This window comes from Pristiophorus japonicus, chromosome 24 (genome assembly GCF_044704955.1).
Source record: "Pristiophorus japonicus isolate sPriJap1 chromosome 24, sPriJap1.hap1, whole genome shotgun sequence".
NCBI classification, from domain to species: Eukaryota; Metazoa; Chordata; class Chondrichthyes; family Pristiophoridae; genus Pristiophorus; species Pristiophorus japonicus.
Genome location: NC_092000.1, coordinates 9993548 through 10013058, shown reverse-complemented (window position 1 = coordinate 10013058; position 19511 = coordinate 9993548). Strand labels below are relative to the sequence as shown.

General features: G+C 47.1%; 1 protein-coding gene across 2 annotated transcripts in view; it reads right to left on the bottom strand.

The window, feature by feature from the left end:
• LOC139237920 (phospholipid phosphatase 3-like) overlaps positions 1-19511 on the bottom strand; it is an 85152-nt gene that overhangs the window by 9152 nt on the left and 56489 nt on the right. For both annotated transcript variants that reach the window (XM_070867216.1, XM_070867217.1), the window contains exons 3-4: positions 15704-15984; positions 13954-14011 (exon numbers count right to left, since the gene is read on the bottom strand). In XM_070867216.1, coding sequence (XP_070723317.1) covers positions 13954-14011; positions 15704-15984 — 339 coding nt within the window. The remainder of the gene's footprint in view (positions 1-13953; positions 14012-15703; positions 15985-19511) is intronic.

Here is a 19511-nt window from a genome sequence, read left to right as displayed (position 1 = left end):
CAATACGGAGAGAGTGCTGCACTGTTAGAGGTGACATCTTACGGATGAGACGTTACACCGAGGCTGTTCTCTCGGGTGGATGTAAAAGATCCCACGGCACTATTTCGAAGAAGAGCAAGAGAGTTATCCCCAGTGTCCTGGGCCAATATTTATGCCTCAATCAAAATCACTAAAACAGATGATCTGGTCATTATCACATTGCTGTTTGCAAATTGGCTGCCGCATCTCTCACATTACAACAGTGACTAACTACACTTTAAAAGTATTTCATTGGCTGTAAAGCATTGGGACATCTGATGGTCATGAAAGGCGCTATAAAAATGCAAGTCTTTTTCTTTTATTAACACTCTCCCAGGGATCCCCTGTAAAAACTGACATGCTGACAGAGGATGTCTACCAATACTGAAACAATCGGGGGTGCCTGATATATATTAACACTCCCTCGGATTCCCTGCAAAAAGTAAAACCTTCCGAGGAGAGCTGTAAATATCAACGCACCTCTGCATAATCACTTGCGGGGCCCTCCTTCATATACTTCATATACTGACACATTCACGGAATCTCCTACAAATACTGCACACCCCTTGGGGGACCTCCTGTAAATATTGACATAGCCTCTGGGTCTCCTGCCCTATTTCTGAAAAACACTGTCAGCTACCCAAAAGGGAGCTGCGCTACCAGTGCATGTTCCCCCCGCCCTGCCCCCCCCCCCAACATTGTACAGCAAAATAAATAGTGTATTACAATAGGTCAGCAAATACAGAATACAGACACACACACAGTATTGCCGGGTCACTCTGCCCACAGTATGACAGACTCCAGATGAACTGAAGATGGTGGAACTTCCTGCGCCCAGTGCGGAAGTCCTGCCCTGGCCGTGAAATGGCGGTTACCGCCCCTCACAAGAGGTGGTGCGCCATCTTGCACGCTCCACTTCCTGATGGGGCCGGGTTCCGGGTCATTACTGGGGCGCGATCGGCAGCGCCCTCCCCTTCACTTTAAGGGGAGGGCCGCTGCGCACTCAGCCGGGCCTCTGATGGTCCCCACTGGGCCACCAGGGCGGCGTGGTGCCGGGCTGCACGATGGCAGCCCGGACCAAGCCAAAGAAGCAAAGAAGGGGCCAACACCGGTGAGTTGGCCATACAGGTAAGATGGCGGCGCGGGGCTCTCCTGACCTCCCCTTTAACTTCCGCCCCGGTTCGCGACCCGCGAGGTTGAAGCTGACACCGCGCGTGGGGCGCTAGCCAATGTCCGCCGCTGGACAGAAAGGAGTCGGCGCACAGTGCTAATGGGTCGCTGCATACGACGATGATGTAATCGGTGGTTGTGCGGCGGCCCCGGGCGCTACTGTAGGCAACACCTCCGCTAACTCCCGTACAATTTTGCAGGGCAAAAACTGTTCACGCCCAGTTAGCACTCCCTGGAGGGCATCGCTAAACAGAGCAATATCGACCTCATTGTCTTTGATGCTGACACACCAGAACTGACTGTAAGGCAATGTGTAGTTTTATTATACTGCTGGGAAAAGGAGCAACAAATAAGAAGTCATGTTTTAGATATGGTGCTTTTAAAAAAAGAATGTATTTTTTCTCTAACGTCACAGGATGCATTATTCCTTGACCAGGACTGAATTCTGGAGGTGTCAGGATGGATGAATCATAGAAATTTACAGCACAGAAGGAGGCCATTGGGCCCATCATGTCCGCGCCGGCCAAAAAAAAACTATCCAGCCTAATCTCACTTTCCAGCTCTTGGTCCGTAGCCTTGTAGATTACAGCACTTCAAGTGCACATCCAAGTACTTTTTAAATACGAGGAGGATTTCTGCCTCTACCACCCTTTCAGGCAGTGAGTTCCAGACCCCCACCCACCTCTGGGTGAAAAAAGTTCTCAATTCCCCTCTAAACCTCCTATCAATTACTTTAAATCTATGCCCCCTAGTTATTGACTCCTCTGCTAAGAGAATCAGGTCCTTCCTATCCACTCTATCTTGGCCCCTCATAATTTTATACACCTCAATCAAGTCTCCCCAATGCACTGGAGTTTTGTCTGATTAACTTTGGGATCAGGAAGTATTCATATAGAACCTTCCCATAGGAGATATCTGATGGGGTAAATTGTACTGAGTCTGTGGAAGGTGCAGGTGGAGAGGACATGGCTCAGTCACCTTGGATTGAGAAAGTGTCAGCCGAGACTACCTGCTTAAATCCTAGCGTGGGGCACGGAGACACTCTAGTGTCTTGGTGAGAGTCAGAGATGCCATCTCCAGATGAGATGAAATCGGAGATCCAGTTTGCCTTCCCAGCGGATACTGAACTTTTCACAATAATGAGTTTTTCAGATCTCCTGGCAGACATCCCTCCCTCAACCAGTAACACAAAAAACATATTGGTGGCATCATCTTGCGGTGTGCAAAATGGCTGCTACACTTCAAAGTGCCTGTGAAGCACTAAGTGGAGTGATGATGCAAGGGTCATGTCTTTCTCAGCTGCACCTTTCAATTTGAAGCCTCCTTTCCTTCTATTTCTGTTAAACTGTTTTTCGTTATTGCTTTTCCCAGCAGTCCACTCGCTGGGAGTTAATCCTTGTATTCAATGTTGGAAATACTGTTAACTGTTTATGAAGTATTATTACTTCCCTGGACTGAACAGCCTAGAATTCCAAATGGTAAAGGTAATTGGCATTCCAATTAAGAAGCCTCGGCCAACATCTGAAAGCACAGCAGGGTCCTGTACATACGGATTCATTTATAATATACCAGAAAATGCTGGAAATCTCGGCAGAACTTCGTCAGAACTGAAGTGAAACGGAAAGTAATGAAGAAGACAAACAGAGGGAAGAGCAGAACTTCAAGGTGGGTATTCCTACAAGGGAAGTTCCGATGAAGGATGACCGTCCTGAACCGTTAACTGTGTTTCTCTTTCCATAGATGCTGCCTGATCTGCTGAGTGTTTCCAGTATTTTCCTGTTTTTATTTCAGATTCCAGCATCCGCAGCATTTTGCTTTTGTATACCGATTAATTTACTGGTCAGAAAATACCTTGTTTATTTTGAAAAAGAAATAAATACTTGGAATATCCTGAAACCATGCTGTACAATATTAGGAACAAAGAAGCATGTATGAAATTCCTGTGTTATTTGAATGAAGCGCGTAAACCTTTGGGTAAATATCTCGCGGCATGATTTCAAGCCAAAATAAAATCACTATGGGGTTTAGAAGAACTTCGCAACAACAAAGGTTCCAATTCTTTCTTCTGCTCTGTGTTTTCCTTCTCTCCCTCCACCCCCTCTCACCCACACAGACATTCCATAGCTAGCTCCAGATAAGTGCCATGATAAACTGTCAGTGACATGCAAGCCCCTCGACGGTATCGTGTCCTCAGATAACCAGAAAATGCCTGCTTTCCACAGATCACTCATCTATAATGACTATTCAAATCACTTTCACCAGCACGTGCAGCCGAGAGTTTAAAGGTCAAGCTGGAATAACTCAGGGGAATCTTAAATATTTTTAGTGGCGATCCATGTTTTAGAAGTGTGAAAAGAGACATGGCTGGATTTTCCAGTCCCTTGCGCTCCGGGTTTCGCCATTTATTAAAATGATAGCGGAATGCAAATTCATTGGCTTGATAGTCGTACCAATGTCACCGTTCACTCTCAGGCCAACATCCCCAGAATCGAGGCACTGACCACGCTCGACCAGCTCCCGTGGACGGGCTGCATCGTCTGCATGCCCGATACTTGGTCACCTGCACTAATTTCTACTTATGCAGCTCAGTATCATATTTTTTTTAATCTCATAATACTCCTGTAAAGCGCTTTAGGATGTTTCACTATGTTAAAGGAGGGGTATAAATACAAGTTGTTGCTGATTAAATGCTCAAGTCCTAGAGTGGGACTTGAAGCTACAACACTCTCTGGTTTTCCCGTTCCGCACAGCGGGGAAGTGCCTGATCCTGACTTGGTTGTTCCCACCTGCGCAACATACAGCAGTGCCTGGTCTCCAGTTGTCTTGGACCCCCTTGCCACTGGATCAAGACCTTGCTCAGCTCAGCCCGTGTGGTTACCAGTGTGCAACGGCCACCCCACGTTAAAAGAACTCACGCACAGGCATCCTCCACCCTGTCAACATGAGGTTCGGGACCTGGAACGTCAGGACCATCATGGACAACCCCAACACCGACAGGCCGGAACGCAGCACCGCCATAGTTGCCGGGAACTTAGAAATCAAGCGCAGGCAGCGGATGGAGCGTGCGGCAAACCTGTCCCACCCACCCTTTTCCTCAACCACTGTCGATCCCACCTGTGACAGAGACTGTGGCGCTCGTATTGGACTGTTCAGCCACCTGAGAACTCATGTTAAGAGTGGAAGCAAGTCTTCCCTCGATTCCGAGGGACTGCCTATGATGACGACAAGACTCCTGAAACAAGCGCTCTACCCCGAGCTACATCACGGAAGGCGAGCCCCAGGAGGACACAGAAAATGCTTCAAGCCTCCTTGAAAAAAATGTAACATCCCTGGCCCAAGACCGCTCAAAGTTGAGGAGAAGCATACGAACACTTCGAGTCTCGTCGCCGGGAGCACGCGGAAGCCAAGTACAAACAGTGGAAGGAGCATACGGCAAACCAAGTACCCCACCCATCCATCCCTCCAACCACCGTCTGCCCCACCTGTGACAGAGACTGGAGAAGTCATCCTCCACTCCGGGGGACTGCGAAGAAGAAGAGAGCCCATAGGAGCAGATCAGGAACTGAAATAGAGGCAGTGCGGCAGAGAATACAGTCTTGGTTTAAAAAAAAAGCAACAGTAAAGGTGGAGGTCACAGTAAAGCCAGAGGCATGGATTTCAGCCCAGGGGGGGCAGCCATTTTTCTGTCTACAACCTACTGCTGTGTCAGAATTTAACTCAAATTTTTCAACCAATCTTTTTCCTTCCAGCTCATCCCTTCTGACTACAGCAGGCTCATTCGATCTCAGGTCCGGTATCTCCTACAGCAGATTCAGCCCCACAGGAAACAGAGTGCTGGCGCTAGAGAGCAGTACGTGCTCTACATCGAGCTTGGCCGACACTTCGAAGTCCTGTCATGTCTGCCCCACCCTCGCAACAGCCTCCAAAAAGAGATGAATTTTTAGCAACATCTGAAGAGCTCTAGTGTGAGGCAAGAAATAGCCTGAAAGGTTTGTTTTGTTTTGAAAGGGAAGTGCCGCTCTATTTAAAGGGGATCTCTACCCTATTTAAAAAAAAAAATGACAAACTTCAACAGTTTCCTCATAAACACAAGTGTTCAGATGGGTGTGTTTGTGCACTGTGGTAAAGTTCAGCTCGAAGCATTGTCATTTCACTTCATGAGAGTGGGTGGCGACAAGCTGCCGTCTTCCTGCTTGCTTAATTACTTCAGGTTTCCCACCGATGACTTCCTGAGTGAGATGCACTGTGCCAAATGCACAATATTGTCCTGTGATCCGTTTACTGAGCTCAGCGCCATACAACACAATACCTGGCGTTGAGTAGGCCGGTGCAACATGAAATCATCAAGGAGATGGAAGCCAGAATGTCGCCACCCGTGGAAAGATGTCAGAAGGTCTCAAGTTGGATTCATAAGTACAGCGGCACACAGCTCAGAATATGAGCACAAAGTCTTTGTTTGTGAAGCTACTGTACTGGTTCCAATTTGGAAACTTTGGGGCCAAACCACACAGGTTATGGTGAGTTTTACACATCATATGTGGCACCACAAGGCTAAAGCATCCCCTCACTCCCCTATGCGATTGTTCTAGGCTCATTTTTTTTGCTTAGTTTCCTGGCAGGAAGTTGCAAATTTCCACAGGAAGAACCAGCGGAGATCCAAATTCAAAACTGTCCCGAATGTGTCCACATCTCCAACCTTCACCTGGATTTAGAGTTCCAGTCAGATTTGCTGCTCTTCTCTAGCAGACATTGTTCCAACTGGTGTAATTAAATACTTTTAAAGTGTCGTCACGATTATAATGTGGAGAAACGTGCGCAAGAACAACAATGGGATAAATCACCAGATAATCCATTGTTTTTTTTTTAAATGGTGATGTATATTCAGGGACATATATTGGCCAGGACACCAGAAGGACGACCCATTTATTCTTCATTATTAATGCCTTGGGATCTTTTACGCCCTTCTGTATGGGCAGAAAAGACCTCAGTTTACCATCTCATCCGAAAGTCGGCACCTCCAACAGTGCAGCACTCCCTCAGTACTGCACTAAAGTGTTGGTCTGGATTATTTTCTCAAGTCTCTGGATCGGGAATTGAGCCCACAATCTTCTGAATCAGAGGTGAGAGTGCTACCCACTGAGCCAATGCTGTCACCTAAGCACTTGAACATCTCTAATCACTTTGGAGCAGCAATAAACAAAGTGGAAAGAATGCCAAGGGATATTACCAAATCATACTTAAACAGGACAGTGCGGTTTGGATTGCACCAGGAGTACTGCGTACTGTTTGGATCATGTATACACGAGGAAAACATGGAGTTGGTATAGGGAACAGCCACAGGACTGACGCAGTGTCAAATTTAGTTATAAAAAGAAAGACTTGCATTTATATAGAGCCTTTCGTGACCACCGGATGTCCCAAAGCACTTTACAGCCAATGAAGTAATTTTTGAAGTGTAGTCACCGTCATAATGTTGGAAACACGGCAGCCAATTTGCGCTCAGCAAGCTTCCGCAAACAGCAATGCGATAATGACCAGATAAGTTGTTTTGGTGACATTGATTGAGGGAAAAATATTGGCCAGGACATTGGGGATAACACCCCTAATGGAGAATTGAATGGTATTGTACATATAGCAAGATCGGATTAGAAAACCAATTGTGAGGCAGTAAACTTTGACCACCTGAAAAGGTGGTCCATAGGGCCTTCCTAAACTGGATTTATGATAATGATCTTCTGCACTGTGGATTTAATTAGTTTGTAGGGCTCAAAAAGCTGAGAAAGTACAATACACCCACCAAAAGGTAAAGATTTAGTATCTTGGAAACATCAGCAAGTTTGGGGGAAGATCCTGACACTGTACATTATTAAGGAACCAGTAGTGGGACATTTGGAAAAGCAAAATTCAATCAAGTAGAGTCAGCATGGTTTTATGAAATGAAAATCATGTTTGACAAATTTGTTGGAATTTTTTTGATGTAACGAGCAGGGTGAATAAGGGGGAACCAGTGGATGTGGTGTATTTGGATTTCCAGAAGGCATTCGATAAGGTGCCATATAAAAGGTTACTGCACAAGATAAAAGCTCACAGGGTTGGGGGTAATATATTAGCATGGATAGAGGATTGGCTGACTAACAGAATAGAGAGAGTCGGGGTAAATGGGTCATTTTCCGTTGGCAAACAGCAACTATTGGGGTGTCGCAGGGATCGGTGCTGGGTCCTCAACGATTTACAATCTATATTAATGACTTGGTTGAAGGGACCGAGTGTAATGGAGCCAAGTTTACTAATGATACAACGATGGGCGGGAAAGCAAATTGTGAGGAGGACACAAAAAATCTGCAAATGGATACAGACAGGCTAAGTGAGTGGGCAAAAAATTGGCAGATGGAGTATAATGTGGGAAATGTGAGATTATCCACTTTGGCAGAAATAATAGAAAAACAAATTCTAATTTAAATGGAGAAAAATTGCAAAGTGCTTGTACATGAAACAAAATGTTAGTATGTAGGTACAGCAAGTAATCAGGAAGGCAAATGGAATGTTGGCCTTTATTGAAACAGGGATCGAGCATAAAAGCAGGAGAAATCCGACTACAACTGTACAGGGTATTGGTGAGGCCACACCTAGAGTACTGCGTACAGTTTTGGTCTCCGTATTTAAGGAAGGATATACTTGCATTGGAGGCTGTTCAGAGAAGGTTCACTAGGTTGATTCCGGAGAGGAGGGGGGGGGTTGACTTATTAAGATAGGTTGGGCCTATACGCATTGCAATTCAGAAACATACAAGATAATGAGGGGGCTCAACAAGGTGGATGCAGAGAGGATATTTCCACTCATAGGGGAAACTAAAACTAGGGGACATAGTATCAAAATAAGGGACCGCCCATTTAAAACTGAGATGAGGAGGAATTTCTTCTCAGGAGGGTTGTAAATCTGTGGAATTCTCTGCCCCAGAGAGCTGTGGAGGCTGGGTCATTGAATATATTTAAGGCGGAGATAGACAGATTTTTGAGCGATAAGGGAATAAGAGGTTATGGAGAGCGGGCGGGGAAGTGGAGCCGAGTCCATGATCAGATCAGCCATGATCTTATTAAATGGCAGAGCGGACTCAAGGGGCTAGGTGGCTTACTCCAGCTCCTATTTCTTATGTTATGTTCTAATAGGTCAGCTTTTGAGAAAGTGATCAAAAGGCACAGGTTGTGCACGCAACATGGAATTTCCAGCCAATTCTTTCCTGTAAAATGAAATAAACGTAAAGAAGATTGACTGGAACTGATCAGAGACTGAAAGCAGACAGGAAGTGGGGAGCACAGAGACTAATGTTTCTGTATTGCATCACTAAAAGGCAAGCTCGTCAGGGTGTGTGGGTGTAGGGAATGTGCCAAGCTGGAAATGGAATTAAGTTAATCAAAAGCACATCTAATGGCAGGCTCCTCCATTAAACATCTTGGAGATATAGTTTATGCTGCTATGCTGCAGCTCAATGCTTGATAATTCTCAACTGTATAAAAACAGGAATAAACCATCGTGCATTGTCCTCGTGTACAATTTATTCTCCACACTTTGACTCCAGTGTCAGCTGTGGCTCAGTGGGTAGCACCCCACCTCCGAGTCTGAAGGTCGTGGGTTCAAGTCCCACTCCGGAGACATGAGCACCAAAATCTAGGCTGACACTCCCAGTGCAGTGCAGTGCAGTGCAGTGCTGAGGGAGTGCTGCACTGTCGGAGGTGCCGTCTTTCGGATGAGATGTTAAACCGAGGCCCCGTCTGCTCTTTCAGCTGGATGTAAAAGATCCCATGGCACTATTTCAAAGAGGAGTAGGGGAGTTATCCCCGGTGTCCTGGGCCAATATTTATTCCTCCATCAACATCACCACATTGCTGCTTGTGGGAGTTTGCTGTACGCAAATTGGCTGTCGCGTCGCCCACTTTGCAACAGTGACTGCACTTCAAAAAGTACTTCATTGGCTGTAAGGCGTTTTGAGATGTTCAGTGTTGGCGAAAGGCGCTATATAAATGCAAGTCTTTCTTTAATATACAGTTAATCACACTTGACGAGGCACTTAGCTCCTTAAATGTAGATTGCTGATGGGACAGAGTGGGTACATTCAAATATCTTTAAAATGAAAGCGAGGATGAGAGACCAGGGGACTACATTTTATTTCAGTTCTGCCCAAAGCAGTTGTGTTGGCGGCACAGTTCGTGTGCAAGCCTGCCCCATTCGTGCTTGTATGTGATGTTTACAGTGTTGCTACGGATGCGGTGGAATCATGTTACATTCAGTTTAGAAACTGGGAGCGGGTAAATGTGCTGAACTTGGCGCTCATTATGCCCACCCCAGAGCAGCACAAGTGGTGCTGCTGCATTTAAAGTGCAAAAGGAACAGCTATTCCTCCCAACGTCACCCGCACACCAATCGGAATGTGGGGACTCGGGCTGTGGAGAGCAGCCACCCTCAATGCAGAATTCAATATTTACCTTCTGGTTTTAAGAAAATTGCACGTGGGTCACTTTGAGAATAAGCAGATTATTGTACTAACAGTTTGTTACTGGACCCATTTTGTGCGGCTTCCAACAACCACACTCCAATGACCCGCGAGTAAACATTGCACGAGATGTTAAAACTATATGTTAATGGCCCGCAATTTCATAGAATCATCGACATTTACAGCACAGAAGGCGGCCATTTCGGCCCATCGTGTTTGCACCGACCAAGAGCCATCCAGCCTAATCCCACTTTCCAGCTCTCGGTCCATAGCCCTGCAGGTTACGGCTCTTCAAGTGCGCATCCAAGTACTTTTTAAATGTGGTGAGGGTTTGTGTCTCATCATCAGATCAGTGATTTCACTGATTGCAGGCTCTGGGGAGGTTTCTTTTTAAATGGTTGGGCAGAGGGGGGTGGGGGGGGCCGGGGCCCACAGCACAGCTGTAGAGGAGTAGTGAATGACAGACCACAACTTCTGGATTTCTGCGTTAGGCTGCGCATGTGGTACATCCTGAAAATTGCAGTCAGTCAGTTTCATAGGCAAAATGATTTCATCAGGGCAGCAAGTTCCTGGGCCAATCTTTCTTCTAGCTATTTGTATTGTGCTTGACGATGCTGGGGCTGTTCTGCATGTTTCCCTAGGCACTAGGCGATCAACCGGCTACCTCCAGAGAGCTTGGGACTGAATGGAACAGTGACTGTACTCAAACAGTTGATAGGATTGGCTTCAGTACTTGCTCATTCATTGGAACTGGGGCAAATGGTCCCGAGAGATAGCACATTGGTCCAGGTGAAAAGCCGCCTGTAATTTACACCAGCACAACTCTGTCACTCCAAAACAAAACAGGGTAAAAAAATAAATCGCTTGATTGAATAAAGGGAACACGGCTTCCTCGGAAACATTGCTGAGAGTCGTTGCAGCGGAGGGTGTCTTTCCCGTGAAGCCAGTCGAACACCTTGTTTACTCTTTAACAAAGACACATTTTTTTTCATATTCAACCTGATGTAACATTGGACAGAGAGAGAGAGAGAGAGGGAGAGAGAAAGTGTAACTCTCAAACACTGATATCGGAGTTTGCTGCACTTGAGGCTTTTTAATTCCTGATCCAACAATAACTTGTATTTATATAGTGCCTTTAACGCAGTGAAATGTCCCAAGGCGCTTCACAGGAGTATTATGAGACAAAACAAATGACACCGAGCCACATGAGGAGAAATTAGGGCAGATGATCAAAACATAGAAACATAGAAAATAGGTGCAGGAGCAGGCCATTCAGCCCTTCTAGCCTGCACCGCCATTCAATGAGTTCATGGCTGAACATGAAACTTCAGTACCCCCTTCCTGCTTTCTCGCCATAACCCTTGATCCCCCGAGTAGTAAGGACTTCATCTAACTCCCTTTTGAATATATTTAGTGAATTGGCCTCAACTACTTTCTGTGGTAGAGAATTCCACAGGTTCACCACTCTCTGGGTGAAGAAGTTTCTCCTCATCTCGGTCCTAAATGGCTTACCCCTTATCCTCAGACTATGACCCCTGGTTCTGGACTTCCCCAACATTGGGAACATTCTTCCTGCATCTAACCTGTCTAAACCCGTCAGAATTTTAAACGTTTCTATGAGGTCCCCTCTCATTCTTCTGAACTCCAGTGAATACAAGCCCAGTTGATCCAGTCTTTCTTGATAGGTCAGTCCCGCCATCCCGGGAATCAGTCTGGTGAATCTTCGCTGCACTCCCTCAATAGCAAGAATGTCCTTCCTCAAGTTAGGAGACCAAAACTGTACACAATACTCCAGGTGTGGCCTCACCAAGGCCCTGTACAACTGTAGAAACACCTCCCTGCCCCTGTATTCAAATCCCCTCGCTATGAAGGCCAACATGCCATTTGCTTTCTTAACCGCCTGCTGTACCTGCATGCTAACCTTCAATGACTGATGTACCATGACACCCAGGTCTCGTTGCACCTTCCCTTTTCCTAATCTGTCACCATTCAGATAATAGTCTGTCTCTCTGTTTTTACCACCAAAGTGGATAACCTCACATTTATCCACATTATACTTCATCTGCCATGCATTTGCCCACTCACCTAACCTATCCAAGTCACTCTGCAGCCTAATAGCATCCTCCTCGCAGCTCACACTGCCACCCAACTTAGTGTCATCCGCAAATTTGGAGATACTGCATTTAATCCCCTCGTCTAAATCATTAATGTACAATGTAAACATCTGGGGCCCCAGCACAGAACCTTGCGGCACCCCACTAGTCACTGCCTGCCATTCTGAAAAGTACCCGTTTACTCCTACTCTTTGCTTCCTGTCTGACAACCAGTTCTCAATCCACGTCAGCACACTACCCCCAATCCCATGTGCTTTAACTTTGCACATTAATCTCTTGTGTGGGACCTTGTCGAAAGCCTTCTGAAAGTCCAAATATACCACATCAACTGGTTCTCCTTTGTCCACTTTACTGGAAACATCCTCAAAAAATTCCAGAAGATTTGTCAAGCATGATTTCCCTTTCACAAATCCATGCTGACTTGGACCTATCATGTCACCATTTTCCAGATGCACTCAAAGCTTGCCCAAAGAGGTAGGTTTTAAGGAGTGTCTTGAAGGGGGAAAGTGAGGTAGAGAGGCAGAGAGGTTTAGGGAGGGAGTTCCAGAGCTTGGGGCCCAGGCAGCTGAACGCACGGCCACCAATGGTTGAGTGATTATAATCAGGTATGGTCAGGAGGGCAGAATTAGAGGAGCGCAGATATCTCGGGGGTGGGGGGGGGGGGGTTGTGGGGCTGGAGATTACAGAGATAGGGAGGGGCGAGGCCACGGAGGGATTTGAAAATAAGGACGAGAATTTTGAAATCGAGATGTTGCTTAACTGGGAGCCAATGTAGGTCAGTGAGCACAAGGGTGGTGAGTGAGCACAAGGGTGATGCAGATGAATATGATTTTATGTTCCGCCTGTCAGAAAGATCACGGCTCATTTTAATAAGCAAAATTAAATCAGTAGTCACTGCATTGATCTGGACAGGTTTGCACTTTTATTAAATGGCTTATCGCTGCTGTTAAGACACAGCAGAAAGCGATGTCACAGGAAGATGCTGAACATTCCTAAGCTAATATGCATGGTCACTTCCATGCTTATATTTAATAGACTGTCACACTGGAAGCACACATACAGAGTGATTAAACTTTTTTTTTTTGTATTCATTCACGGGATGTGGGCATTGCTGGCAAGACCAGCATTTATTGCCCATCCCTAATCGCCCTCGAGAAGGTGGTGGCGATCACCAGAAGAGCAGTTAAGAGTGAACCACATTTGCTGTGGGTCTGGAGTCTCATATTTCCCTCCATGGCAGATTTCCTTCCCTAAAAAAAGGACATTAATGAACCAGATGGGTTTTTACAACAATCTGGTCATTACATGGTCACCAGCTTTTTACACTAGATGTATTTAATTAACTGAATATAAATTCACATGGTGGGATTTAAACTCACTTCTCTGGATCATTAGTTCAGGCCTCTGGGATTTCTAGTCAGTAACATAACCACTATACCACGGTACCCCTCTACTGCCCCCTACGACGTTGCCAAGTGGCAATGTTTGTTTCATGAGTTTGAAGCCAGTGTGAATGCCAAGATTCTGGTGCCAAAGCTATGCACTCCTGGCACTATTGCAATCCTATCCCCTGACCTCACCGCAAGTTGAAACCCAAGCAAATCAGGGCAAAGTTTAAAAAATTCAAACAAGGAATGGTTAAATGTATGAATTTGTAAATGTACTGCGTAGTTTCATTGAAAAATTTATATCGCTTCCTCCTTCCCACGACATGTTTCGGTGATAACGCCACAGTGTTGTGACTTGTTCAAGCTCGACATCAGCCGATGGAATATTAATTACGTGAAATGTTTTGATAATATGAGGAAGTGCCCTGGAGCTACTTAGTTCTTGGAATATGAGAAAACTGTGGCTGAATCAAGTGCTACCTTATGGGCAGATTGTGCAGTTGTGACATTGTTTTGAAGGCCTCCTCATAAGTCACGGCAGGTGCCAGTATCTTGCATCTAAAAACGGTCATAAAACCGCCGTAAGTAGTTTTTTTTTTAAATTCGAACTCCGAAAACCAAATGGCATGGCACCACAGGACAGAGCACGAATGGAGGGTCCGCCATTGCACATGGAGCAGAGTCAGCTGAGGGCTACAAAGTGGGTCTGAAGGGGGCTGCCTGTAGTATACAGCCTCAACACTAACTTGCTTTGCCAATTTGGAAAGTTACTTACCGCCAGGTAGAGCAGGGTGTACATCGCGAAGGAGGCATGTCCAGAGTAAAATGATTTCCTAAAAATAAAAACACAAAACTCCGAGTGAGACACTCCGGTGAATGGCGAGCACTTTGTGCCAGAGAGAAAATTCGGTTTTGCTCGGGGCGGTGGCGGGGCGGGGGAGGGAAGAGAACTCCAAGGGCACCGGCTGCTCCCTTTCCACTGGCCAGACAGCGAAGGCTGGCAGACTATTCGACTATGGAGATTCTCACAGGTCAAGCCTAAACCTGCTTTCAGCCCCGACGTGCACTCGCACTTACACACGGGAATTTTAACATGAGAAAACAGTGAAAGAATTCGAAACCTAAATCCCGATCCCAAACCCGCCTACGTCGGTATTTACTCAGGCGGGACGGGGGCACGGATTGGCACTTTAAATATGATAATCGGGCCCCGAGGCATCTGCTTTAACCTGCTGTGCAGGTTGAACTGTGGCTGGCCAGGGATCCTGGGCCCTGGGATTCCCAGTAGCTGCAGCGAGAAAAGCTCAGACTCGGGTAGCAATCCTTGTGGGCAGGGAGGAGCAGGAGTGCGTCCAGCTGTTTCCAGCGCCACCCCACCTCCACGGTCAACCACCATCAAACCCCCATCCCCCCCGGGGTCGGTAATCGGAACCCCCCCCCCTCCCCTGGGGGGTCGGGAATCAGAACCCACCCCGGGGTCGGGAATCGGAACCACCCCTCCCCCGGGGTCGGGAGTCGGAACCCTCTCTCTCCTCTCCCCTCCCCCCCCCCCCCCCCCCCCGTGGTCGGGAATCGGGAACCCCCCACCACTCCCCCCCCCCCCCCTCTCCCGGGAAACGGACCCCTCGACGGCGGACCCCACACCTTTGGTGTGGCTTGCTGACCAGTGTTTCCTGCCCAACTGGAAGCCAGCCCGTTGGTCACATGCACGCGGTGGAGGAAGAACTCCACAGGGTGCGGGGAAACCCCGGCTTCCTGGATTCCCACGGTCTGCCGGCACCTCTGCTCCGAGCAGGTCGGAAAGTTCAAAATCCCGCGCACACACGCGAGCGACACTTTCCAGCCGAGATCACTGGACAGCGATCAGCACCTGAAACCCTGGCTGTTTTGCATCCTCCCATGTGGGGGAATCTAGAACGAGGGGGCATAGTCTCAGAATAAGGGTCCGCTCATGTAAGATGAGGAGGAATTTCTTCTGAGGGTGGTGAATCTGTAGAATTCGCTGCCCCAGAGAGTTGTGGGGGCTGGGTCATTGAATATATTCAAGGTGGAGTTAGACAGATTTTAGAACAATAAGGGAGTGAAGGGTTATGGGGAGCGGGCGGGGAAGTGGAGTTGAGGCCAAGATCAGATCAGCCATGGTCTTATTGAATGGCGGAGCAGGCCAGAGTGGCCAAATGGCCTACTCCTGCTCCTATTTCTTGTGTTCCATAATTCAGTCATTTTGAGGCCAACAGTTAGTTCAGCTTGAACCACAGATAAAACCTGCGACCTGCTGGTCTTGGTGACTCAGTTATCACACCTCCACACCCATCCCCCCTCCCTGCCCCCGGGATGGGCAGGTCTGATCAGCCAGTCACAGAGCTGCAGTGAGAGCACATACCACCACACGCCCCACTTCTTGGGCTGAGGGAGAAAACAAGATGGCGGGGCTGATGTCAGCAATGCAGGGGAGAGAGAGAGAGAGAGAGAAAGAGAGCGAGAGAGAGGTGCATCAGTTAGAAAGAGACACAAAGCTGTCCTACCGGGCTTCTGTAATTGCCGAAGCTGTCCCATTGCAGACATAATCCTCTATATAGCCTTTGGAACAGTTAATTTTTGAGAAATCTGGCTTGCAGACATCCAGGAAGTTGGGCCTCAGCCTCCCAACTGCAACCTTTGCCAAGTCGGTGAGGGACTGACTAACAGCACAGCCGAAGAGGAAACAGCCAACCTGCTTGTAGATCGCGGATATGTAGGGGTTCGAGACGAATGACTTTGTTTTCTCGTTCAAGAATCGGATTCTATAGCTTTCACCAAAGGCAATCTGTGGGGAGACAATGGAAGCGAGAAAAAAAATTTAATTTTGTGACATTGGCTATTTTCAACTCTTCCCCCTCCCCGCGCCCTCACATCCTTCCCTTTGTCATCCCACTGCACTCGCTGCCTCTGCTGCTGGCACAGCTCAGAACACATGGATGGACACAAGGGACGGCAGAAGATGTGTCTCTGCCCTCAACAGCAGAGTTTTATTTAACCAGTTTGGGCCAGAACTCGTAAAATTAATCCAGTCAGGCAAGGGGATTTGAACTCGAGCTATCTGCATAGAAACCCACCACCATCAGTGAGGCTAGTGGGCCTTTGAATGGGCAGTAGTACACTCTGCCGTCATGGCTGAAAACCGACTACTGGCCTCCGAGTCAGGTGGTTGTGGGTTCGAATCCCACTCCAGATACTAGAGCACAAGAATGTCGCCGACACTCCAGTGCAGTGCTGAGGGATTGTCGGAGGTGTCATCGTTCGGATGAGGCGTTAAACCGAGGCCCTGTCTGCTCTCTCTGGTGAATGTAAAAGATCCCATGGCACTATTTCGAAGAGGAGCAGGGGAGTTATCCCTGATGTCCTGGCCAATATTTATCCCTCAATCAACATAACTGTGGTGTATGTAGCACACAAATCACTGACTCCACACGGTCTGGTGTAAATCTAACTGCTGTGACCTTCGTCCTTTATTGTTCAGCTCCAAAGTGCCTCTCAGGTGTGGTGGTCAGCCTTATATAGCACCTGTTGCAGGTACTACCAGGGTTTCCCACCACAGCGCCCTCTGTGGTGTGGCATAGTGCTTACATTACATTTAAGGTACTGGGACGATACCCACATCATTACATAACAATAACAAAAACAGAACCACACACCCCACTTCTTGGGCTGAGGGACCAAACAAGATGGCGGGGCTATTGTCAGCAATGCAAGAGAGAGAGAGAGAGAGAGAGAGAGAGAGAGAGAGAGAGAGAGAGAGAGAGAGAGTTAGAAAGGAGGGACAAAGAACTCCCCTGCTCTTCTTCGAAATAGTGGCATGGGATTTTTACATCCGCCAGAGGGGGCAGACGTAACCTCGGTTTAACGGCTCATCCGAACAATGACACCTCCGGCATTGCTGTTTGCGGAAGCTTGCCGTGCGCAGATTGGCTGCTGCATTTCCCACATTACAACAGTGACTACACTTCAAAAGGTACTTAACTGGCTGCAAAGTACTTTGGTCGTGTAAGACACTATAGAAATGCAAGTCTTTCTTTAGATGCAGGTCAAAATCTCAACGTTACTCTTGCTGAACTTTGCCCATGGGAGAGTACAAGTTCTGTGAAACAAAACCTCAGGTCTCTGTGGCCACTGTATAGATTAGCGACTAAGTCATTCTTATAAGTCAAGGACACCAAGACAGACGAGGCTATTGTTATACTAAGGCAATAAAGGTCCGAGCCAGAAGCTGGCAAGCAAGCCATTGGCAGTGTATTTGCGTAGTTAATAAATGATATCCTTATTGTATGCTTAAGGTACAGGCTAACCTTTGTGTTCCCTCAAGAAACATCCCCTACCAGGTAAAGACAACACAAGATTCTATTTGTGTCCGTACAGTGAGAAGCACGTTTCAGTCGATTGACCTGGCCGCGTCCTTCCCATTTGTGTTTTCCACTGATCTTTTCAAAGACAAATTCGTAGCATCCAAGGCAGGCTTGACAGCTGTGACGTCAGTGCGAGCCCAATGCCAAGATAAATTCTGTGGCATACGAGTGAGCAACTGCTCCTTCCCCACATCGTTAATCACACAGGGAGCAGGCAGCACCAAAAGGGCCTGCACAGTTGACATCTAACATGTAAATAACTACAGGAATTCCTTTACAGGAACAAACTGCTGACATAGCTTTATTAACCCCTTCCGGTCTGGAAAAACAGCCTTTGCATCAGAAAGCACACACCAGGGAACTACAAGACAACTCAATTATACCCATCAGGAAAGAACAGGCTGGGTCCCTTTTCACTTGAGTATTTCAACTTGCAGGGAAGAGTAAAACTAGAGGCCATCAATATAAGACAGTCACCAAAAAATCAAATAGGGAATTCAGAAGAAACTTCTTTATCCGGAGAGAATGTGGAACTCGCAGGGCATGGTTGAAGCGAATGGTACAGATGCATTTAAGGAGACGCTAGAAAGAAGGAAGAAGACTTACATTTATATAGCGCCTTTCACGACCACCGGATGTCTCAAAGCTCTTTACAGCCAATGAAGTACTTTTGGTGTGTAGTCACTGTTGTAATGTGGGAAATGTGGCAGCCAATTTGCGCACAGCAAGCTCCCACAAACAGCAATGTGATAATGACCAGATATACTGCTTCTTCTTCTGTTGATTGAGGGATAAATAAATATTGGCCAAGGCACCGGGGATAACTCCCCTGCTCTTCTTCAAAATAGCGACCGTGGGATCTTTTACGCCCACCTGAGAGGGCAGTCTCATCCAAAAGACGGCACACCTCCGACAGTGCAGCACTCCATCAGCCCTGCACTGGGAATGTCAGCCTAGATTTATGTGCTCAAGTATATGAGGGAGAAGGGAATAGAGGGTTATGCTGATAGAGGTAAATGAGGAAAGACGGGAGGAGGCTCGAGTGGAGCATAAACGCCGGCATGGACTGATTGGGCCGAATGGCCAGTTTCTGTGCCGTATATCCGATGTAATTATTTCACGATGCAGAGCTGGATTATTCTGTTAGAGTTAAGAGCAATGGATGTAGAAAGCACGTTAGTGTTGAGGCTGTACACTTTCAGATTTTCAGACCCACTTTGTAGGCCTCAGCTGACTCTGCTCCATGTGCCATGGTGGACCCTCCATTCATGCTCTGCCCTGTGGTACCATGCCACTTGGTTTTCGGAGTTCGAATATAAAATATTTATGGCGATTTTATGACGGTTCTAGATGCAAGATACTGGCACCTGCCAGGGCAGGCCTTGACTTATGAGGAGTCCTTCAAAACAATGTCACAACCAGTCACTATCTGCCCATAAGGTAGCACTTGATTCAGCCACTGTTTCCTCTTATTCCAAGGACGAAGTAGCTCCAGGGCACCTCATTATCAAAACATTTCACGCAATTAATTACGCTGGGCGCAAAGTAACGTGTTATGTGGAAAAAAAACATGGCAACCATATGCACTGGCAACATACCAGAAATAGGAATGTGTTGCATGTCCAGTTAATGTGTCCTTGCTGGTGTTGGTTGAGGTACGGATGTTGACTAGGGCACCAGGAGAGCTTGGGAGTAGTGTGATGGGCTCTTTAACATTCACCTGAACTACAGTAACAGGCAGACAAGGCAGCAGTTTTACGCCTCTGATGACGCAGCAGTCTCTCAGTACTGTCCTGGAGTGAGAGCCTGGATTACATGCTCAAATCAATTAGGCAGTAAATACCTAAATGCTAGCAGCCGATGCCAAGGGAAACCTTTTCGGCCATCAACTATGAATGGGCAGGAAATCCAGCCCGTAGGATTTTCAGGTGATGTGATGAAGATTTTAAAA